Source organism: Annulohypoxylon truncatum (genome assembly GCF_022578515.1).
Source record: "Annulohypoxylon truncatum strain CBS 140777 unplaced genomic scaffold F4807scaffold_4, whole genome shotgun sequence".
Taxonomy (NCBI): Eukaryota; Fungi; Ascomycota; class Sordariomycetes; order Xylariales; family Hypoxylaceae; genus Annulohypoxylon; species Annulohypoxylon truncatum.
This window is the reverse complement of record NW_025953790.1, coordinates 1,281,571-1,295,879: the sequence shown is the minus strand read 5'-3', so window position 1 is coordinate 1,295,879 and position 14,309 is coordinate 1,281,571. Positions and strand designations below refer to the sequence as shown.

General features: G+C 30.3%; 2 protein-coding genes across 2 annotated transcripts; one reads left to right on the top strand and one right to left on the bottom strand.

The window, feature by feature from the left end:
- Window positions 1-646: 646 nt before the first annotated feature.
- On the top strand, window positions 647-2,781 carry F4807DRAFT_456933 (uncharacterized protein; the record flags this gene model as incomplete). The annotated part of the gene is made up of 4 exons (XM_048000966.1): window positions 647-946; window positions 1,048-1,163; window positions 1,344-1,653; window positions 2,566-2,781. The coding sequence occupies 4 exons, from the start codon at window positions 647-649 to the stop codon at window positions 2,779-2,781; spliced, it is 942 nt and encodes a 313-aa protein (XP_047858109.1).
- Window positions 2,782-13,447: 10,666 nt separating this feature from the next.
- F4807DRAFT_411696 (uncharacterized protein) lies at window positions 13,448-14,011 on the bottom strand. Its single transcript, XM_047996725.1, has one exon. It carries the CDS (start codon window positions 13,886-13,888, stop codon window positions 13,691-13,693), a length of 198 nt encoding a protein of 65 aa, XP_047858108.1. The 5' UTR covers window positions 13,889-14,011; the 3' UTR covers window positions 13,448-13,690.
- Between the last annotated feature and the right edge of the window lie 298 nt (window positions 14,012-14,309).

Below are 14,309 nucleotides of genomic sequence, written 5' to 3'. Positions count from 1 at the left end.
CAACCAGACCTACCGGCATCATACGGGCTTGGGGATTGTGTGACAATTAGAAAAGATACCGTGTGGAGAAGTATCTATTTATTTATTGATTCTGTGAGGGCAGCATAGACAACCGAAGCAAAAGAGAAGGCTATTGCGCAGAAGTTTTCCCAACTCCTTAAAGGTTTAGCGCAATAGTGGTGGATAATATTATTGTTGCAGGCGGACCGGGCTCGAATAACCGGAGATATCGAATATGCTCTTCAGCGATTATTCGAGCATTACAAAATTAATAAGGCAGATACATCAAAGTTCCTGCGGGAAGCTCGTTTTACCAAGGAAGATTGTTTACGCGATAAATCGATGAAAGAATGGGCCATGGAGGTAATGCGGAATTGCTGAGCATTGTAGATGAACTTATTAACCCAACATTTGTTAACTATTTACAATACCTTCGACGACAATTTCCGCGTTCTGGTGACGCGACCAATAGGAAACATGTCACTAAAAGAGTACCTGGGGTATTTGAGCAACTAACAGAAGGCCTGGCGGAGTCAGTTGCTTGCCACAGGAAAGAAGGATTTGAGAACAGAAGGATTGACATTACAGGAACGCCTGATCAAAGGACTCTCGCTGAATGATAAATTGTTGACAGGGACAGCGAACAATGCCGAGGATACGGGTGAAAGTTTCGACGCTTTTGACGCATATTATGGAAAGCAACCTGGACCAAGCGGCAATGGCGGAGGTGACCGATATCGTCCATAATACGACCGCAACAGTGATCGGAACCGTGGTCGGGACGGTCGGGACAACCGAGACGATCGGCGTGGACGAGATAGACGCCAACGTAATGACGGGCGCCGGGGATACGGAAGGCCACGAGGTTGTTATAGGAATAGATATGGTAGACAGGTTTATCGATATGGAGGTTACAACAAATATCGGACCAATGGCCGACCTTATGGTCGATTTAGACTTTAGGCTAAGAATGGCAGACGACCTAATAATGAAGCATATTTAATAGATTTGGTAGAATATGAGATAGATTATGATACTTGTGAAAAGGAGGAGGCGAAACTGAACGAAGAGGAATACTTTTTGATGGAAGAGTACGAAGAGTCTGAGATCGAAGACGAATCCGACGAGTATAACTATTTTAAGCATCTAAATGCTCGTGACATGTTAGATACCCGACTCACCTGCCGTAAATGTGGGAAACATTTTACTACCAGAAGCAACTGTTTCAGATATGTATATGCCAATAAGTGCACGCCGCTAAAGCCTAGCCAATTAGGCTATTCGCCACGGAAAACACGTCGATCTGGTTGACGAATCTCTACTGACCGGATTCAAAAGACAAGCCAGTATGTTCCTCCATATGTCGAGGAAATTGAAGATGAGTACTTCGCCCAACCTCAGATCGGCAGGGAGCCTTGGGAATCAGACACAGGCACTCTACCCGATGAGGAACAATTACCTGAACTAAACAACGCCACTGACAAGGTGGAAGGGAAGTATAAGCCAATGATTATTGGTAATGGCTTGGTGGCGAGGGAGGCGACAAACATCCCGATTTATGACCTCACCCCTGACATGCGGAATAATGCGACGTTAAAGAAATATACCAGCATAGAGCTCAGGATGGTCAATGACGCGGGTGATGAATCGACGGTATGCGCAGATAGTGGAGCTTCAAATATAATGGTTGATCGAAAATGGTTGGACAAATTCGTTGGGGACTACGAGATATATACCCTAGACCAACCAATAGGCATACGAAGCGTTATATCCGGAATACTTGAGATGAAGGAAAAGGTAAGGTTTTATTTGCATATACGTGCATTGGACAACGACAACCGACCGGTACTGGTACGAACATTGATCGACGTATGGATAAACGACAGAGGACTCAAACCCAACATATTATTAGGTAATGAGTTTCTAGGATAAGTCCGAGCAATAATCAATTATAAGAAGGATACCGTAATATTTTCAGGTTGTCCGGGAATGCGAATCCCGATACGATATTGCCGAGAACCACGAGTAGTAAAACGAAAGGTAGTTGTCAAAAATCGGATAGAGATACCAGCACATACGTTTATGCCAATCCCTGTAGATTACATCAACCTCCCCAAGGGAAGAGATTTCGAGTTTGTTCCGGATTTCCCGGGTGCGATGTACAGTTTTCACAACGCGACATCGGCAAAAGGTATTGCTTACATGAACAACACTAACGACACGGTAGTCATACACCGATATCAACGTATGGGAAACATGTAAGAAGTAATAAGTGACGGATATTTCAAGACGTCATGGGAAAAAGCGAATTTAGCCTAAGCAGCGGCATTATGCGATAGCAGTGACAATGCAGAGTTTTTCTTTAGTAACAAGTTCGATTTAGAAGACAACATTTGTGACGCATTGATGACAGAAGACAAGACGGTAGATGACATTCGCGATATGCTATAGAAAGCAGAAGGGTTCAAGGAAACGAAACTACCGACCCTAGGCGCTACAAGACCAGAACGCATACCCGAAGTAACCACACGAGATGGCGTATATTATTGCGCAACAAACTGAAAGTTCGGCACGAAACTAGCTAAGCTGGCAGAGAGTTACGACGTATGGACGGATAAGGGTGTGATCGATCTACCCGAGGAAGAAAAGATGACAGTGGATCTGATTGAAGGCTGGGAAAAGACGTACAAACCAGGACAAATGTATCCATTAGGCATGGAAGACAGGAAATTTCTCGACGAAACTTTCGGCGATATGCATGATAAGACTAAGATGGAATAGATGAAAAGAGCCACCCCTTTCGGATGTCCTTGTTTTATGGTTTGGAAGATGGTCAACGGAAAAAAGAAAGGAAGGGTCGTGATTGACCTACGAGCCCTGAACAAAGCAGCCTTGACGGATATTTATCCCCTACCACGACAGGAAGAAGTTATCCAACTGATGAAGGGCAGAAAATTCTTTTCAGTGGTAGACGGTCACGCATTTTACCACCAACTGCCGGTCGCCCTCAAGGACAGAGATAAAATGACGGTAATATCCCCAAGAGGCTTGGAAGTGTCCAACGTGGCTTTGATGGGGTTTAAGAACTCACCAGCTTTTGGTCAACGGTTTATGGACCAAAGGCTACACCCCTTCGAGTCCTTTGCCAAGGCGTACGTTGATAACATCGTAATTTTCTCAGATACGGAAGACGAGCACCTTGACCACTTGGACCAGATTTTCGACACATTTCAAGACGTTGGACTAGCCTTGTCACCCAAGAAATCATTTTTAGGCTATGCGTCCATCACGTTATTGGGGTTCACCGTGAATGGGGACGGCATAGCACTGACAGAGGAACGGACCAAGGCCATAAAGAAGATAAAGATGCCAGAGACATTAGCCGACTTGGAGACATATATCGGAATGACAGGGTATCTCAGGAAGTTTATCCCTTGGTATCAGCAGAAAATTAAGCCCCTGCAAGATCGAAAAACAGCCATGCTGGCTGCAGCGAAGGAAAAGAAAGCGGTACCTTCGAAAACCTCTGCCCGACGAAAGTTTATAGCAAGGACAAAGTTTACTCCAACGGACGAAGAGAAGCTCGCGTTCAAGATCATACAAAAGGAACTCACCAACCTCCTAATTCTATCCCATTGGGACCATGACGATTACGTTTTTGTCAAGATAGATGCATCGAAGCAACGCGGTTTAGCCGTAATGATTTTCTACTTGGACGGAGAATGGGATGGAACACTGAATTTTGCCAGCACAAGAGTCAAACCAATATTGTTCATGTCCAAGGTTTTAATAAAGGCCGAGTCGAGATACGGAGCAACGGAACTGGAAGTGGCATGTTTGGTGTGGGCAGCACGAACGAATCGCATTCAACTATAATCTTGCAAGAAGAGAATCTAAGTAATCACAGACCATAAGGCAACAAAAGGAATTGTCGCACAGCAATCTCTGCGAACAGTTGATATGAACAAGATGAACAATAAGCTCATAATAGCTTTAACATACCTATCACAATTCGACCTGGACATCCACCACATTGCGGGACGATTAAACCTAGTGCCCGACGCGCTGTCACGCTTGCCAACCATGCCTGATTTTTACGATCAACAGGAAGCGGACAGTGACAAATCGGTACTGGAGGATGTGTTCGACGAATGTGCGTACGTGACACACGAAGTGACGATTAACGAGCGATTCAAGCAGAAGGTCATAGACAGGTACCAGAAAGACAAACGGCTGAAAAAGCTGTTGGACACGCTACAAAAGGCAGAAGCGCGGAATAAGGATGTAACCAAGTAGTATCGACATGTGTTAGAAAATGGTTTAATGTATCATATGGGAACCATAGGCCAACGCAGGCTTGTAATCCCGTCGAATTACACACATGAAATACTGGCACTAGCACACGATGCGAAACACCACTTTGGAGCAGGACGAATGATCCACGATTTACAACATATCCAAATGCAAGGACAAACACGAAAAATCCGCGAGTACATACGCCATTATCCATAATGCCACGAGAACCAGACGGATAGAAGCAAGCCATATGGAAAATCACAGCCCATAGATTCCCCGCTACAACCGTACCATACGGTCGCCTGGGACTTTATAGTTGGATTGCCCAAGATACCTTTGAAGAACACGCCATGGGCAATAAGCCAACATGACTACTACAACACATTGATAGTCACCACGTGTAAGTTTTCCAAGAAGGCAATGTTAATCCCAGGAAACACGAAGTACAGTGCAGCAACATGGGCTGAGCAGGTGCTGAGAGCACTAATGTTATACAACTGGGGAATTCCATCAAAGGTCATATCGGACAGAGATCCGAAGTTTACCTCAAAGTTTTGGCAGATATTATTCTTGCGAATGGGAACCATTTTGGCAATGTTAACGTTGTATCATCCTCAAACGGATGGGCAGTCAGAACGATGAAACCAGGAAGTGGAAATTGCCTTGAAATACCACTGTTCGGCATCAGAAGCAAGATGGTCTAACATTATTCCGGCATTACAACACAATATAAATAACGTAAAATCACGAGCAATAGGCAGAAGCCCAAACAAGGTCACACTGGGTTTTAAGCCACAATCGGTTTTGTCTGCCTTGGAGGCCTTAGTGAACAGCGTCGATTTTGAGACATTCCGAAAGGCATACTAACAGGAGGCAAAAGCGGCTATAGATTTTACGGCCATAAAGTCAAAGCAATAGTACGACGACAAGCACAAACCAATATCCTTTAAAGTTAGAGACTTGGTCTATCTACGTCTACACAAAGGATATAATTTGCTAGGGAATCCTTTGAGGAAATGGGACATCCAAAGAGTGGGACCGATCGCAATTGAGGAACGAATCGGTGACCTGGCATATAGGCTAAAAATCCTAGATGCGTGGAGGATAAACAAGGTAGTCTCTGTTACCCACCTGTACCAAATCCCACAGGACACGGATTTATATAAAAAACGCAAGCCACAACCGGGAAGGATAATAATAGAAGGCGATGATGATAAATGGCATTCATATGAGATCGAGAAACTCTTACGACGAAGGGTAAATAAGCAAGGCGGACGACCGATACTGGAGTATTTGGTTTGTTGGAAGGGCTATTCAGCACTATATGACGCATGGTACCCGAGAGAGCTATTGATGCAGAATGCGACAGAGCTTGTGGACGAATTCGACAGAAAGAATCCGATGACTTCGGATGAACTGAGGATACGACGCGTCGATAGGGAACGAAAGCCCGACACAGCGACAAAAACTGACATACCAAAGACAAACATCAGGATTGAGCTGCCAACGAAAAAACAGCTCGAGGATAAGTGGAAAAAAGAGAAGGAAGGAGCACTGGTGAGGAAAGAATGAATCTTTTGGGGTCTGTGCAACACCATGTTGAACTTGTCTGGCACCCCCGCGCATTTTCTTCCAACACTAAAATATTTCCCTACAACAACGCCAATCAAGAGATCTTCATTCCACAACTACAACAGCGCGCGACATTTCCCCACACAACATCAGCAGCCTACACAACATCATCAGTCTATACAACATCATCAACCCACATAACACCACAGTAATGGCGCCCTTTGACAAAGTCGCATGGGGAGTAGACACCATCAACCCGACAGAAGACTAGCTGAACGAATTTGGTAAGGATTGGTTTGTTAGACACGTGAAGGCAGTGGTACAGCGCCAACAAGAGTGGAACGAACATGACATCAAGGATAAACGAGCCATATTCGAAAAGAATGCACACAACGTCAACAAAGTGCAGTTGTTACAAGGTATAAAGTCACCGAGAACATTCTACTCCCTCGTTATTGGAAGTTTTGGGATTTGGCAGTAGTTTGATAAGGAGAAAGTAGTCGGCTTTCTTACTAAGATACCAATGCATTAAAAAATATCGACAACCTATTTATACCGCTAAATAAAGGCAACTCTGGAACGTGTACAGAAATTTGGCTTGAAATATGATTGGGATGCAACTAAGGTACCAAAGAACACAATACTTAAGCTACTAGACCCCGATGCCTTGGAAATGCTACAACTGCTGGGAGATGCCAAACTCGGATACGGAACAATGCCGTAAACAATTGACAAATAGCTTAGAGAAAGTGGTCTAGTATGGCTTATGCAAGAGGAAAAAGTCATACCTGAGTTTTAGACGAAAGTCCAGGGATGATAAGAAGACAAAACATAGATAATCCAATAAGCACTAACGGAACATAGAAGGCAGTTGGGCACGGTGAACAATAAATTAAATAAGGTGCTACAAGAAATAAAAGAGGTAAAACAGGCTCTAACATAACAAGGAGATGAAAACGTCCTGGACCGCATAATACCAACCAAGAGACGGCCATGATAACGAGGACGTCATCTTTTTTATTTGTGAGGGGCAGATGTTAGGATCAGGATGAGATCAATTATGGCAGGAACAAGGAACAGTTAGCTTGACAGGCTTGACTAACTTAGTACATGATAATTCTTCATAACTTCACAAGTTGTAAAATTCTTAACTTAATACAACAATGATTTCAACCTCAATTCTCATAAACAGACTACTATAAAAACGAAAAATAATTATTAAAAATTAAATAAAAATATTAATATATACGTTTATATTAATCCTTATAAATTATATTAACTTTTTTAAAAGAAAAAATTTTAAATTTATTTCGGATTTCCCGGGTATAATATATAATTTTTATAATATAATATTAATAAAAAATATTATTTATATAAATAATATTAACGACATGGTAATTATATATTAATATTAATATATGGAAAACATGTAAAAAATAATAAATAATAAATACTTTAAAATGTTATAAAAAAAAGCGAATTTAATTTAAATAATAATATTATACGATAATAATAATAATATAAAATTTTTTTTTAATAATAAATTTAATTTAAAAAACGACATTTATAACGTATTAATAATAAAAAATAAAACGGTAAATAACATTTATAATATATTATAAAAAATAAAAAAATTTAAAAAAACGAAATTATTAATTTTAAACGTTATAAAATTAAAACGTGTATTTAAAGTAACCATATAAAATAACGTATATTATTACGTAATGAATTAAAAGTTTAATATAAAATTAATTAAATTAATAAAAAATTATAATATATAAACGAATAAAAATATAATTAATTTATTTAAGGAAGAAAAAATAATAATGGATTTAATTAAAAGTTAAAAAAAAACGTATAAATTAAAATAAATATATTTATTAAGTGTGGAAAATAAGAAATTTTTTAACGAAATTTTCGGCGATATATATAATAAAATTAAAATAAAATAAATGAAAAGAACTATTTTTTTTAAATATTTTTATTTTATGGTTTAAAAAATAATTAACGGAAAAAAAAAAAGAAAAATTATAATTAATTTATAAGTTTTAAATAAAATAACCTTAACGGATATTTATTTCTTATTATAATAAAAAAAATTATTTAATTAATGAAAGGTAGAAAATTTTTTTTAATAATAAATAATTATATATTTTATTATTAATTATTAATTACCTTTAAAAATAAAAATAAAATAATAATAATATTTTTAAAAAATTTAAAAATATTTAATATAATTTTAATAAAATTTAAAAACTTATTAACTTTTAATTAATAATTTATAAATTAAAAGTTATACTTTTTTAAATCTTTTATTAAAATATACGTTAATAATATTATAATTTTTTTAAACACGGAAAACGAACATTTTAATTATTTAAATTAAATTTTTAATATATTTTAAAATATTAAATTAATTTTATTATTTAAAAAATCATTTTTAAATTATATATTTATTACGTTATTAAAGTTTATTATAAATAAAAACGGCATAACATTAATAAAAAAATAAATTAAAGTTATAAAAAAAATAAAAATATTAAAAATATTAACCGATTTAAAAATATATATCGAAATAATAAAATATTTTAAAAAATTTATTCCTTAATATTAATAAAAAATTAAACCTTTATAAAATTAAAAAATAATTATATTAATTATAACGAAAAAAAAAAACGGTATTTTTAAAAATTTTTATTTAATAAAAATTTATAATAAAAATAAAGTTTATTTTAATAAATAAAAAAAAGTTTACGTTTAAAATTATATAAAAAAAATTTATTAATTTTTTAATTTTATTTTATTAAAATTATAACGATTATATTTTTATTAAAATAAATATATTAAAATAACGCGGTTTAATCGTAATAATTTTTTATTTAAATAAAAAATAAAATAAAATATTAAATTTTATTAATATAAAAATTAAATTAATATTATTTATGTTTAAAGTTTTAATAAAAACCGAATTAAAATATAAAATAACGGAATTAAAAATAACATGTTTAATGTGGGTAATATAAATAAATTATATTTAATTATAATTTTATAAAAAGAAAATTTAAATAATTATAAATTATAAAACGATAAAAGGAATTATTATATAATAATTTTTATAAATAATTAATATAAATAAAATAAATAATAAACTTATAATAACTTTAATATATTTATTATAATTTAATTTAAATATTTATTATATTATAAAATAATTAAACTTAATATTTAATATATTATTATATTTATTAATTATGTTTAATTTTTACGATTAATAAAAAGCGGATAATAATAAATTAATATTAAAGGATATATTCGATAAATATACGTACGTAATACATGAAATAATAATTAATAAATAATTTAAATAAAAAATTATAAACGGGTATTAAAAAAATAAATGGTTAAAAAAATTATTAAATATATTATAAAAAGTAAAAACGTGGAATAAAAATATAATTAAATGGTATTAATATATATTAAAAAATAATTTAATATATTATATAAGAATTATAAATTAACGTAGGTTTATAATTTTATTAAATTACACATATAAAATATTAACATTAATATATAATGTAAAATATTATTTTAAAATAAAATAAATAATTTATAATTTATAATATATTTAAATATAAAAATAAATATAAAAAATTTACGAATATATATATTATTATTTATAATATTATAAAAATTAAATGAATAAAAACAAGTTATATAAAGAATTATAATTTATAAATTTTTTATTATAATTATATTATATAATTATTTAAAATTTTATAATTAAATTATTTAAAATATCTTTAAAAAATATATTATAAATAATAAATTAACATAATTATTACGATATATTAATGGTTACCACGTGTAAATTTTTTAAAAAAATAATTTTAATTTTAAAAAATATAAAATATAATGTAATAATATAAATTAAATAAATGTTAAAAACATTAATATTATATAATTAAAGAATTTTATTAAAAATTATATTGGATAAAAATTTAAAATTTATTTTAAAGTTTTAATAAATATTATTTTCGTAAATAAAAATTATTTTAATAATATTAATATTATATTATTTTTAAATAAATAAATAATTAAAACGATGAAACTAAAAAATAAAAATTACTTTAAAATATTATTATTTAATATTAAAAGTAAAATAATTTAATATTATTCCGGTATTATAATATAATATAAATAATATAAAATTATAAATAATAAATAAAAACTTAAATAAAATTATATTAAATTTTAAGTTATAATTAATTTTATTTATTTTAAAAACTTTAATAAATAACGTTAATTTTAAAATATTTTAAAAAGTATATTAATAAAAAATAAAAGCGGTTATAAATTTTATAATTATAAAATTAAAATAATAATATAATAATAAATATAAATTAATATTTTTTAAAGTTAAAAATTTAATTTATTTACATTTATATAAAGGATATAATTTATTAAGAAATTTTTTAAAAAAATAAGATATTTAAAAAATGGGATTAATTATAATTAAAAAATAAATCGGTGATTTAATATATAAATTAAAAATCTTAAATATATGGAAAATAAATAAAATAATTTTTATTATTTATTTATATTAAATTTTATAAAATATAAATTTATATAAAAAATATAAATTATAATTAAAAAAAATAATAATAAAAAATAATAATAACGAATAACATTTATATAAAATTAAAAAATTTTTATAATAAAAAATAAATAAATAAAACGGATAACCGATATTAAAGTATTTAATTTATTAAAAAAATTATTTAATATTATATAACGTATGGTACCCGAAAAAATTATTAATGTAAAATGTAATAAAACTTATAAATAAATTCGATAAAAAAAATCCGATAACTTCGGATAAATTAAAAATATAACGCGTTAATAAAAAATAAAAACTTAATATAATAATAAAAGTTAACGTATTAAAAATAAATATTAAAATTAAATTATTAACGAAAAAATAATTTAAAGATAAATAAAAAAAAAAAAAAAAAAAAACATTAATAAAAAAAAAATAAATCATTTAAAGTTTATATAAATTTAATTTTACATTATATTAAATTTATTTAATATTCCCGTATATTTTATTTTAATATTAAAATATTTTTTTATAATAATATTAATTAAAAAATTTTCATTTTATAATTATAATAACGCGTTAATTAAAATATTTTTTTATATAATATTAATAATTTATATAATATTATTAATTTATATAATATTATTAATTTATATAATATTATAATAATAACATTTTTTAATAAAATCGTATAAAAAATAAACATTATTAATTTAATAAAAAATTAATTAAACGAATTTAATAAAAATTAATTTATTAAATATATAAAAATAATAATATAACGTTAATAAAAATAAAATAAATATAACATTAAAAATAAACAAATTATATTTAAAAAAAATATATATAATATTAATAAAATATAATTATTATAAAATGTAAAATCATTAAAAACATTTTATTTTTTTATTATTAAAAATTTTAAAATTCGGTAATAATTTAATAAAAAAAAAATAATTAACTTTCTTATTAAAACATTAATACATTAAAAAATATTAACAATTCATTTATACCATTAAATAAAAGTAATTTTAAAATATGTATAAAAATTTAACTTAAAATATAATTAAAATATAATTAAAATATTAAAAAATATAATATTTAAATTACTAAATTTTAATGTTTTAAAAACGTTATAATTATTAAAAAATATTAAACTTAAATACGGAATAATGCCGTAAATAATTAATAAATAATTTAAAAAAAATGGTTTAATATAACTTATATAAAAAGAAAAAATTATATTTAAATTTTAAATAAAAGTTTAAAAATAATAAAAAAATAAAATATAAACAATTTAATAAACATTAATAAAACATAAAAAACAATTAAATATAATAAATAATAAATTAAATAAAATATTATAAAAAATAAAAAAAATAAAACAAATTTTAATATAATAAAAAAATAAAAACATTTTAAATTATATAACACTAACCAAAAAACGGCCATAATAATAAAAACGTTATTTTTTTTATTCGTAAAAAACAAATATTAAAATTAAAATAAAATTAATTATAATAAAAATAAAAAATAATTAACTTAATAAACTTAATTAACTTAATATATAATAATTTTTTATAATTTCATAAATTATAAAATTTTTAATTTAATATAATAATAATTATAATTTTAATTTATATAAATAAATTATTATAAATATTTTTTATAATTTTTATTTTATTTATATTATACGAATAATAAAAAAATATAAAAATCATTTTTAAAGTTTTTAATTTATTAAAAAAAATATTAATATTTTTAATATAAACGTTATTAATTTTTTAATAATTAATTATATAAATTTTAAATAATATTATATTAAAATATTAAATTAAAAAATAAAAATATTAATTTTTTTTTAATTTAATTTATAAATTATTTTAAAAAATTAATTTTAACGTTATAATTTAAAATTATTACATTAAAAAAAAATAATTAAAATAATTTAATAAAATAACTTATTAAATTAATTAATTTTTTATATATAAAAATTTTTTTTAATATTTTTAATTATATTATTTTTAAATACGTACGTTTATTAATTAATAAAATAAATAAATTCGTTTAATAAAATAAATTTTTAATATTTTATAAAATAAATTCTTTTTTAAAACGTCGTTTATTATTTAAACGTAATATAATTAAACATTAAAAATAAACATTTTAAAAAATTAAAAAATTATAAAATAAAAAAATAAAAAAAAAATTTTAAATTTATAATAAGGGCACAAGATTTATAAGAAAAGGTTTATTTACTTTAACACGATCGCATCGCGTTTTAGCTAATAGGGCGGATATGGATGGAGCGTGGTGGGGTGGTTTGACTTACTTATTCTTAAAACGCTAACATGATTTAACATGAGACTACAGTTTAATTACACGGACTCTTGTGCCATACTGTGAACTTCTGATTTTGCCGGCGGTTGAGATAGAAGAAGGCCGTCGCGGGTCAATATGAGATGATGCAAGGTGGTCAAGATCTCGACCTGACAACGTTCCACTTCTGATGGTGTAGTGGTATAGCTCTTGCATCCTGTACCCTTACAAAGGCCTTATATTAGGTACCTATACCGGTCTCGCCCTATGTGAGTAGGTATCTAACCGCCGCCACGTGTCGCCGGCAATGAAAAGGGGTTCCTAGATATCTAGCCCGACGTCTACCACGATCAGCCTGAAACTTTATTATCATGCTAGTACAGGCGTTAAAATATAAAGCTTCGAACTCGTATCTAAAAAGTTACTTGTTCCTTGCGGCGGAGGACCGCGCTTAAAGGCGCATAAATGTTATATTTGCCGTCGATATTGATTCTTTTAACGCTAAGCGACTCAATGTCCCGAAATTACGGAAAAAGGGGGTGGCGGTAGGCCATTTGGGGGTAGTAGACCACAAAATCGAACACCGCCCCACAATGATGACTTCCGTTATTAACATTGGTAGGTACCGTCAACTTCTTTAACAAATTGTAGCAACAGAGAAATTATATTATGAGATTCTTTACCATTGCCCTGGAATCGTAATGCGTGAATCGATTATTCATCTGGTATGTACCTAGGTACATTATGGGTATCTCAGTTCCTAATATACGCGCCGTATTCGACATGCCAGCAGGTCGCCAGGCCGTAGACCGGGAAACCCGTACTACCGACTTGCGCACCGCTCTGAAAAGCCGCCACGCGCATCGCCGTCGTATCATCTCCCCAAAATCGTAATGCGCGGCTCATCTAAGCGCGTGCGCACCCAGTAGGTACCCCGCGCGTATCTAGTCCTAGATTATTAGCCGGGTTCGTCGCGCCACGTGGGCCATTCAGCTTCTGGAAGACGCAGTCGGAGTACCCTAGCTGGGAGTTGGGTGAAATGACGCGACTCTCGAGGTTCGGCTGCCCGCATATGTAGGAGTCGCCGACGGGCGCGTTGTTCATGCGGAAGAGGATGCGGTCGCGCGCCGCGTCCAGGTCCGACCACCGATGTTTCGGGACCGAGGCTTCGAGGGTGAGGTCGCCGCGCCGTGTGTCGTCGACGATAATGAACTTCGATGGTGCGAAGACAAGGCGGATCTCGGCGTCTAGATTGTTTAGGAGGGCTGTGTCGTCCCACGGAAGAGGGGCGACATCGCCCCCGGCGCTGGTCTCGGCTGTTTGAATTCTACCATGAAGAGGAAGGAAGGTGGCCCTGTGACAGCAGCGTTAAAGCTGAGGTACCTAGGTAGGTATATTAATAAGTTAGAGGGTAAAGGCTGGGTATATGGCATCGTGAAGATGAGCCGGCACCCAGTCGTAAGGACTTTTTCTGTCGACATTGACAGATCTCTAGTTGTTTTTTCTAGTGGTACCTAGATGGGTA

Bases quoted from the DNA above. Each gene is read 5' to 3' on its own strand.
- F4807DRAFT_411696 (XM_047996725.1), bottom strand. From the start codon at position 13,888: ATGAACAACGCGCCCGTCGGCGACTCCTACATATGCGGGCAGCCGAAC.